The sequence below is a fragment of the Arabidopsis thaliana genome, chromosome 3, assembly GCF_000001735.4.
Source record: "Arabidopsis thaliana chromosome 3, partial sequence".
NCBI lineage: Eukaryota > Viridiplantae > Streptophyta > Magnoliopsida > Brassicales > Brassicaceae > Arabidopsis > Arabidopsis thaliana.
In genome coordinates, this window is record NC_003074.8 from 14,604,785 (window position 1) to 14,616,170 (window position 11,386).

Here is an 11,386-nt window from a genome sequence, read left to right on the forward strand (position 1 = left end):
TTGTGGACAAATCTTATAGTCAAACACGGATTGATTTCATCCTATCAAAGTATCTCTAATATCAAATTTGTTAATCTTTCTGTTACTAATTCCTTTCCATTAGAAATTCCTTTTTTTTTTCCTTGTATAAAGAGCCATCACTTGACGTATTATGACATCGTGGTCGTGGCTATAGATTTGTGATATAAATGAAAATGTAACGGCAAATTTTAATATTATGTTTACTTTAAATAATTTGCACAATGTCGATGTTTTTATATATGATAACAAGCCTACATGTCCGGTTAAAATTTCATGTCAAGTAAAAGTCTACACCAAATGAAGAAAGGTATGAAAGGATCGATTAAGTTAAAATCGAACTATCTAATCCAAAAGATCATTAGCGATCGCCAACGCTTCCTATGTCATCCCCCAGTTATTGTTTTCTGAAATGCATTTCTGTTCTTAAAGTCTTTTCAGTCTAACATAGGAACAAAACACTCGTTGTAAATATTTTTTACAGGTTCATAAATCAGTTAAACATTTCATCCAAAAAGAAATTTGTAGGGATAGAAAATGATAGAGTAAGAATTTCACCCCTATTGAATCGGCGGATAAATGATACTTTAAATTTTTATTAATAATGACTCAAAACCTCGTTCTGCCATATAACCTTATACCGCAATATAATCTTTCGATGTATTTATATTATTTTTATTTGTTCAGTTGTTCATAATATTATAAAACTTGTATTGATATTAGATATATCAATTATAATATGTAAACATTTTAAAATTTAAAATTTAATATTTTTGGTAAAACGAAGCAATTAAACTAAACGCGAAATTAAACAGTATACAAAATTTTAAATTATGATGCTTGTTAAGTTAAACTTCCTGTTTATTCGGATTTGAATTCAGTTTGATCATATTTATAATATTCTTTTGAATCATTGTCTAAACATTTTAGCTGATGTGGGACGTTGAACACGTATCTTTTTCATCAATTAGATAATATATGTCCGTTTTAAAATTTTTGAATCACAAAGTATGCAGAAAAAATATTGAGTTTTTCTTAACTTAAATGTATTATATGAAGATTTAAAACTTTTAATAAATAAAAATAAAGATAATAGGATATCATAGTTTTAAATCTTAACCACATCTTCTAAATATCTATATTGTTAAATATGAAAAAATTTATTGTAAGAATCGGTTATTTTTTAACCCGATCCAAAAGATTTTCAATGAACAAATTTGCTTTAACTCGCAAATACCATTTGTATTTGAATGCACTTTTACCCACCCACCAAAAAGTTACTTGCAAAAATACTATAGAGATTTTAAGGAACTCACACATGAACAATACACTCCATTCTTACGTAGTGTTATTGGTTCCTAATTTACAAGGATTCTATGACTCTAATCAAATCATAGAAAGAAAAAAAAACGATTATAAACTATTAATAGAGAGTTTTTTTATAATCTTGTTGATTAATTTTTCATAATCTTGTAAAGTTTTTCAAACAATCTCTCTGTTTTGATAATACTTTCCATGATTTTCTGTGACTTTATTTTGTAAAGAAAATTGTAGAAAGACATGAATCAATAACATAATACTTTAATTCATTAACAATTAGAGATCCGTTTGTTTTAATTTGAATAACACAAAAAATTTAAATGAGTAACACAAAACTAACTTTATAAAAGTATGAATCCAATAACCCTAGATTTATTAAAATTTTAGATTAGTGTTTACAAATCTCAAATGAATAACACAAAAAGTTTAAAAAATCTTGATTGCATAACAACATATTATACATGCATGATACTTTATGTCATTAAAATTATTTTGAAATCATAAACCAATAACACCCCCTTAGTATAAATTATTTATGATACAAGACATTTTCAATAAATTTCTTTTCTATAAAAGATAATTTAAAATGTAAACAAAATCTCAAATGGAAAGAGCATTTAACTTTGAGTCAAACCTTTGACTAAAAATTTCTGTTATGGAAACCATATTAATGTGGAAGATCTTATACATATATATGCATACACATGGCCTACATATATATATATATATATATGCATAGACTGTGTTCTTAGTAACATATTAATTTTTTAAAAAAGGTAAATCAAGTTTGAAATAAGATTTTGTGGAAAATCTTAGATGCCTATCTTTTTTTTTTTTTTCTTTTCATGTAAAACAGTGAAAACTAAGTTTATGAGCAAATTTTCTTGAACTTTTTTGTCATCTGGAGCAATATTTCTAATATTGACTTATTTGAATATTATTTTTCTATACATTTTTGTTTTTCAGGAGATTGGATTAAATCGAGACGAAGACTTGTTTTACCATTTGGAAACACAGGCAATGGAAACGAAAAAAATCTCATATTTTCTATTACCTTCGTTGATGATAGTTGCTCTCATCTTTCAGCCTATGTGTTCAGGTAACATATTTATTAGCTTCAATATGCATTGTCTAAAACGGAAAAAAAGAAAAAGAAGAAGATTAAAACTCCATGTGAAAAATGAATTTTACAACCATCTGTGAAATCATTTCAAGAAAAGCGTTTGTTTACGTTTAATAGATTAAAAGATTGAATTCACTATGTTGTGTAAAATTGTTGTTAAAATTGTGAACCAAAATATGAGATCATGGGCTTCAATTGTCTAAACGATTTCACATTCTTAAACAGGATTCCACCGAAACCTTCAGAGTCCAACAAATTGATAAAATGTGAAACTACCAAATATTATTTTATCAACCCCACATTCTTTATAAGTTTATAACTAGATTCTACAATATTTCACTCATCTACTTTGTCGCAGTTTGTTTGCTGTTCATTTTTTTTACAATTTTTCTTAATTTATTTAGTTTTACGAATTTTCTCGTTTTAAAGATTTTTCTATTTAATGATTGATTTATCTTGTTTTTCAGCTTTCACGATAGCTGAACCCTATATCCACCCATGTATGAAGGGATTTTGTAGTTTCAAATCAGAATGCGCTAACAAATGCATATTTATGGGGCATCACAAAGGAGGAGATTGTATTGGAGGTTTAGATGGCATATATTGTTGTTGTTTAGCATAATTGTCTTAAAATGATTCTCCCATATCTAGCCTTCCTAACTAGTAGCCCATTCTATATCTATATGTAGTCTCAATTAAAATATGAATAAAATTATATATTCAAATATTTCTAAATTATCTTAGCCAAATAGGTACCCATTCCACCTTCCTTTGTGATTCCAAGGAAAATTTTAAGTTACTTTTTATTTTGGTTTGCTACCCGCTTACCAAACAAGACCGATGATTTATTGAAATTTATTTTTTGCCCTAAAGTTTTACAATAATTTACAATAATATCCATCACCGTTTTACATTGCTCTGTATCTGCTTTACAGAAAAATAGATTATCATCCGCAAAGAGAAAATGTGAAATAGGAGGACTTTGTTTAGCTATTTTAATTTTGGTCAGCTTCTTCTCTCGCTTTGCCTTTTTAATATTAACGATAAGGAACTCCATACATAAAATAAATAAATAATTAAATAAGTGTTAAATTAATACATAATTTAATGATTTCGGTTTTGTATTATAGTTTGAGTTAAATGTTGTATTAAGTATTTAATTAAAAATATGTTTTTAAAAACGTATATTGCCAAGTGGCCCAATAAGGAGAGACTGAAATCTTACTTATATATATATAATTTTCTATTGGATCACAAAATCTAAATATAATGATCCATATATTAAAAGTGATTTACAAAATTTATTTGAGATAAGAAAGAAGTAAGAAACATTAATTTGGTAAATGTCTTATAATAAGTACATAAATATGCTAGAAAATAATGAAATATCCAAAGTAGATAATAGAGAATAAAATGGATCTTTTCAATTTTATTTCCTAGTTGCGATGATTCAAATTGATACTTTTAACTCTCTATCACCAATAAACCTGAAAGTTTTCTTATAGTTATCAATACATTAATTTTTAATATGTGAACTGAAATTAGAAAATGAAAATTAAAGAAAAAATAAGTATAATCGTGTATGGTGTTAGAGAAAAAAAGTTAGACATATATTTTCTAAAATAAATTTAGAATCAAATTCTTACAATGATGATTATTTTAACAGATATAACTGAAGGAATTCGTACCGGTTTATAACAATTTATAAATATTAACAATGAATCAAATTGCAAGGAACTGTGTAAATAAAGAATTAAATCTAGATCATAGGGTTTGAATATACCTGGATATTCTGCAGCGGAAAGATTAACCATATTTTTTTAAGGTTGTTTTAGCATCCCAAGTGTTGTGCCTCTACCGGTATCCACACACACACAAACTAGATCAGATCCGGAATGCTAGTTCTTTTGAGATCTAATCTCAAAACTTAGATAAACTATTTATCTCTTTATTATAGGGTTCTTGTGATCAAAAAAAGATCTCACAAACGTTGCTAATATATCATATATATAGCCAAATGTTTAACCCTAACAAATTAGGATTAATAATGGGCCAAAGCCCAATAACTCTTTTTATTCCCTTTTTGAAATTCATGTACATAAATATATGTATATCATATATAACATATATAAGTATAATAAACATTGATCCAGTTTGCTTAGGTGTGTGACCCTATAGGTTTGTATAATATTAGCAATGAGTTCTGACTCATAGATAATAAGTTGTCTCTAGCAAAACATTATAACCACCTAATATTATACAAATGTCAAAGCTCGACATTACAACTTTAACTAGAGTAAAGTACAACAGATTTCAGGACATTCCCAACAATCTCCCACTTGTACTGGAATCATCTATTCCCATAATCCCTTTGTCTCTATATCTCTATCTCAGCATAATGCAAGAAATTGTCATCCTTATTCAGCTAGATCATGTTTATTGAACTCCAATTTATACTAATAAAACAAACGACTGACATTCACCTCATTTGAGCGCGGCCACGCATTTCTCAGTATCAAATCTTCGATAGGCCCAAAGACTCCCGTTATATGGGAGGGACAAATCCCATCTTGTTCCATCCATGTTCCTTAAACAATTCATAACGCGCCCAATCACTGTCTTTATAATCACATTTTACGGCTGACGTTTGACAGAGTCAAAGCGAACTAATCCATGAGTAAGAAATCATGACGAACTCAGTTCAAAGGACTATACTCTATAGTTGTGATGAGAAACTCTTATGACACTCATATAACAATCTTGTAGAGTTCTCATAACGGGTCAGTCCAATACTATGTTCTCTAATACATGTCTTTGTGATTGACTTTAATACCACATATTAATGACTCCATGAAACTTAGTCATCAGTCACCTCACATACTAGTCATTCTTAATTATCAATGTCCCAATTTAATAACCTTGACTAGGGACTTCAATAATTTATGTCATTTTCTACTTCAGAGTTTCATGATCAAGTCACGTACTTGATGACCTATAAGAATGATATAAATTATTTGGGACTATTATTTAATTATCAAATAAATAATAAATACTGAAACAAATTTCATTAATTTGAAAATAAATTCAAATGTATTTTAACATGAATATCATATCATAAAAGAAAAACCTCCCACTAGAAATAAGATCACATCTTTATAAATCTAATGCCAATCGCAGCAGTATGAGTCTCATGCTTCGGCTGCAGAAGAGGTTTAGTAAAAGGATCAGCAACATTTGCATCCGTTGAAACTCTGCTAATCTTCACATCACCTCTATTAATAATCTCACGAATGAGATGATATCGCCTTTGTATGTGTTTGGATTTCTGGTGTGATCTAGGTTCTTTTGCCTACGCGATGGCACCATTATTATCACAGTAAAGATCAATGGGGCCAGAAATACTAGGAACCACACCAAGTTCAGTAATGAACTTCCTAATCCAAACACCCTCCTTAGCCGCTTTAGAAGCAGCTATATACTCAGCTTAAGTCGTAGAGTCTGCCACAGTGCTCTGTTTGGAACTCTTCCAACTCACTGCTCCTCCGTTGAGATAAAAGACAAATCCAGATTGTGATCGGAAATCATCTTTGTCTGTCTGAAAGCTGGCATCAGTATAACCACTCACAACAAGTTCCTCACTACCTTCATAGACCAAAAACTTATCCTTAGTTCTTCTCAAGTACTTAAGGATGTTCTTGACTACTATCCAGTGACCTTCACCTGGATCAGATTGGTATCTGCTCGTCATGCTCAAAGCACATGCAATATCTGGGCGAGTGCAGAGCATAGCATACATGATAGATCCTATAGCAGAAGCATATGGAATCTTACTCATCCGCTCTCGCTCATCATGCGTCGAAGGACATTGAGTCTTGCTAAGAGTTATGCATTGAGACATTGGTATAAAGCCTTTCTTAGAATCATCCATATTGAACCTGTGCAAGACCTTATCAATATAAGTATCCTGACTTAGTCCAATTATTTTGTTTAATCTATCTCTATAGATTCTTATTCCAAGAATATAGGCAGCTTCGCCTATGTCTTTCATCGAGAAACAACTTCCAAGCCAAGTCTTAACAGACTGAAGCAAAGGAATGTCATTTCCAAGGAGCAGTATGTCATCTACATACAATACCAGAATTGCGACTCCGCTCCCACTAGTCTTCTTGTAAACACAAGGTTCTTCTTCATTTCTAATGAAATCAAACTCTTTGATTGCCTCATTAAAACAAAGATTCCAACTCCGAGATGCTTGCTTCAATCCATAAATGGAACGATGAAGCTTGCATACCTTCCTAGCAGCCTCAGGAACAGTGAAACCTTCAGGTTGTGTCATGTACACATCCTCTTCGAGATTTCCATTAAGGAAAGCTGTTTTCACATCCATTTGCTAAATCTAATAATCATAATGAGGAGCAGTTGCTAGGAGAATCCCAATGGACTTAAGCATTGCGACTGGAGAATAGGTTTCATCATAATCAATACCATGATATTGCTTGTAACCTTTCGCAACCAGTCTAGCTTTGTATATCTGTATATTACCATCCATGTCAATTTTCTTCTTAAAAATCCATTTACACTCTATGGCTTTTACACTATTAGGTAAATCAACCAAAGTCCATTCTTTGTTTTGTGACATGGATTCCATTTCGGATTTTGCGGCCTCTAACCACTTATCAGAATCGGGGCCCATCAATGCTTCTTCGTTTGACGTAGGTTCATCACTTTTTATAATAAATAGAGCATGATCATCCGTCACTCAATCTATGAATCTATCGGGTTCGTGACGGTTCCTTTCGGACCTACCTACCTCAGGTTCCACACGTATAGGTTCTACGACTCTTCGTAGATCCAACGTATGTTCTTCCTGAGAAGTTGGAACATCACCATGTGGTTCTCGAACTTCTTCGAGTAATACTTTACTCCCACTAGTTCCTTTTGAAAGAAACTCTCTTTCCAACACCATTTCGAGCAACAAACACTTTCTAGTCAGTTGGGTGGTAAAAGTAATAACCTTTGGTCTCATTTGGATAACTTACGAAGTATCACTTATCAGGTTTGGGTCCAAGCTTATCAGTAATCAATCATTTGACACAAGCTTCACAACCCCAAATTTTCAGAAAAGACAAATTAGGAACCTTTCCAATCCATATCTCATATGGTGTCTTCTCAACTGATTTTGATGGACATCTGTTGAGCATAAACGCAGACGTCTCTAGAGCATATCCCCAAAAGGATGGTGGAAGATCTGTGTGACTCATCATAGATCAAACCATATCCAATAAAGTTCGATTTCTCCTTTCGGACACACCATTCCATGGTGGTGTTCCCGGAGGAGTGAGCTCTGAAACCATTCCACACTCTAAGATGATCACTAAAAACTTGGCTCAAATATTCTCCTCCACGATCTGATCGAAGAGCTTTAATTGATTTGCCAAGTTGATTTTGTACTTCATTCTGAAACTCCTTGAACTTTTCAAAGGATTCCGATTTATGTTTCATTAGATAAATATAATCATATCTACTGAAGTCATCAGTAAATGTAATGAAGTACTGATAGTTTCCTCTAACACTTGTACTCATTGGCCCACATACATTTGTATGTATAAGGCCCAATAAGTCACTAGCCCTCTCATTGTGTCAGTAAACGGAGCTTTAGTCATTTTTTCCAACAAACAAGATTCACATGTCTCATAAGATTCATAATCAAATGAGTTCAAAAGTCCATCACTATGAAGCTTTTGAATGCGTTTCTCGTTTTTATGGCCCAAACGACAATGCCAAAGAAACATTGGATTCAAGTCATTAGACTTAAATTTCTTGGTATGAATGTTATAGATTGGCATGCTTGGTTTAGACCATAGAGTCCATTCTCTAATGGAGCGCTACCATAAAACATATCATCTCAATCAAATGAACAACATTTGTTCTTGATCGAAAAGTGAAAACCTTCCATGTCCAAACATGAAACAGAGATGATTTTCTTGTTTATAGCAGGAACATAGTAGCAGTTCTTAAGCTCCAAAACCATGCATGAAGGCAAAGACAACGAATATGTTCCCACGGCCAATGCAGAGACTTTTGCTCCATTAGCCACACGTAAGTCCACTTGTCCTTCCTCCAAAGTTCTACTGTTGTTTAGGCCATGCACATATACACAAATGTGAGCACCAAAACCGGTATCCAATACCCAAGGAGTAGAACCAGAAGTAGTAACATTTACGTCTATAACATAGATACCCGAAGAAGAAATCTTGAATGTTTTCTTCTTTTTCCAGATCTTCCAAGTATTCAGGAGGGTTTGATGCATTCAATTTGTCCTTCTTAAGGACATCTCGAACTGAATAGGAACTTTGAGGGTTTAACATAACTGTCGGAAAAAAGCATAAATTAATATGATGTTCATAAATTTTAGAATTCTTAACAATTAAGAAAACTAACACTATAATCAAAACAAATTTTCCTCTAATGAGTACAATGATCCAAGATCCATATTTCACTAGAATCCAAGTGAGCTTTGGCTCCACCCTTGAATATCTAGTTATTTAGGTAAGCAACATCTTGCTAATTATATCCTATATAATTCTTGGTTGTGTATGACATCTAATATCTTATCCAACCCTATGTCTCTAAGCCCATAACCGTTTTGATAGCTTAGTCAAGTAAACTAGATTTATTTCATATAGTAACCATTACTATCTGTCTCACTCTTAATCAATTGCAGACCGTTGTTTTGGCAAACCCGCCATACAAAAATTTAAGTTTTAATCGTTGATAAAATTGGAGAGACATCAACTTACTTGATATTAGTTGAGGAATTAATTTTATACCTCAATTTTATATTTAAAAATTTATATCCAATATAAATAAAATACAACTAATATATATATAATATATATTTAATTGAATTATAAACAATTTAAGTAATCTTAATTAAATTAAAATTATTAATTATCTAGAAAATTAATTTTATTAAATTTTAATAGATCTAACCATATTAGAATATAATATAATCGACTTTATCCCGATCAAATTAGGATATAAAAAATTCTCAAGAGTATGATATGATCGAATCAAAATCCATACATAATTATTAGGAAAATTGACTTTCTCGTTAGAAGATAAATCACAAACCATAGTATATTCGATTATCTTTTTGGTAACAAAAATATATTGTATAAGGAACAATTTCAAATTAAACAAAGATTCTCATTATTATCCATAACGTGATATACACATATTATATAAAATATTTAATTCTAATTAAATATCCTATCTACGAAACATGTTTCAGTTCTCATAATCCAATTATGACACACAACCAAACACGATCATTCTATTATAATACTATATTCTATGTGTATAATATTATTCTAAGCAAACATATCTTAAATCAGTTGAATGCAAAGAAACGTTTTCATACGAGTAAATTAATAAACTATACATCAATTCACGATCATGACATTCACGAGAATGTGTTTTAACAAAACAAAATTCATCAATTTCATTCATGTTTAATTATATTAATTATTTAATTTTATCGTACTCTTATTAACCATTAACAACTACGAACATAAACACATTCTCTTATTATAATTCTTTTTTTTTTTTTTTTAATAACAGGAGGTTCTGGGCCGAAGCCCGTAATCCCCCCAGGCCCGAAATCACAGCATATAGTATTAGTTTCGTCCCAAACGTCACTCAAACCGGCGACCTCTAAGCTTCGCCTAGGGTCTGTTATACGAAACATGTACACTTCAAAACATGTGTCTATACGAAGTGTGAAGTGTTATAATTCACACTTCATAAACGTATATCTCATATACGAAACATGTTCTATGTTCTATTAGGCGAATTCGTTTCTACCATGTTTAACAAATTAAATTTCACAAATTTCATCATAATAAACAAATAACAATTATTTATCTATATCATAATATAGATTAAACTAGATTCAAATTCAGTATTAAACACATAGGCTCTGATACCACTGAAGGAATTCATACCGATTTATAAATACTAACAACAAATCCAATTGTCAGGAACTGTGTAAATAAAGAATTAAATCTAGATCATATAGTTTAATATACCTGGATATTGTTGAAGGGCATGAGAGAATGAGAGAATGAATATTTACAAAATGAGAAGTGATGAAGTTATAATTTGAAAAGTGTGGGAGTGAATTTTTAATTTATTATGTGTTGAATAAAATGGAGTGGAAAATAGAATTAATATATATTTTTATGATTTCAGTATTACAAATAAGATATGGGATTTGATTTTTTATTTATTGGATGTTGAATAAATAGAGTTGAGAAATATAATTAATAAATATTTTTATGATTTCAGTTTTGTATTAAAGTTTGAATTAAATATCTATTAATTATTTGATTAGAAATATTTTTTTAAAAGAATTTATATTGCCAAATAGACCAATAAAGAGAGAGGGAAACTTTATATATATATATATACATATATATATATATATATTTATATATGATAACTCAACTTTTTTGTTTAGTTTATTTCTGGAAAACAGTTTTAATTATTTTAACTAGAACAAAACAATAATAATCACAACCGCTCTTCTTCCCAAGTTCTCTGTTTTCATAACTTCCAACGTGATTGATTCACTCCAACTGATTTTCGCAATTACTCACAACTTAAAAGGTATTTGATCAACACTCTTCTCATTTTTTATCTCTCACATTCTGCAACTTTTTTCCTTCGTCCATCTCAAGCCTGATCAAAAAGCTTTTGTCGAACCAGGTAATATGTTATTCATCAAAATTATTTCATATTTAATTGCTTACATAGTCTACACTCTAAAGTTTCATTAATTTCTTTTGCTTGAACAGTATCTGAAGATGGAGACTCTGACAACAACGAGCTGATGGAGATCAGGGAGCTGATGGATATCAGGAA

The 11,386-nt window shown here is 30.6% G+C and overlaps 1 protein-coding gene and 1 pseudogene across 2 annotated transcripts; one reads left to right on the forward strand and one right to left on the reverse strand.

Annotated features, from left to right (window-relative positions):
• Window positions 1-2,295: 2,295 nt before the first annotated feature.
• Window positions 2,296-3,187, forward strand: LCR47 (low-molecular-weight cysteine-rich 47). The gene is made up of 2 exons (NM_001035723.3): window positions 2,296-2,437; window positions 2,929-3,187. The coding sequence occupies exons 1-2, from the start codon at window positions 2,359-2,361 to the stop codon at window positions 3,081-3,083; spliced, it is 234 nt and encodes a 77-aa protein (NP_001030800.2). The 5' UTR covers window positions 2,296-2,358; the 3' UTR covers window positions 3,084-3,187.
• Window positions 3,188-5,594: 2,407 nt separating this feature from the next.
• Window positions 5,595-8,771, reverse strand: AT3G42471 (annotated as a pseudogene; the record flags this gene model as incomplete). Its single annotated transcript has 1 exon — window positions 5,595-8,771.
• Between the last annotated feature and the right edge of the window lie 2,615 nt (window positions 8,772-11,386).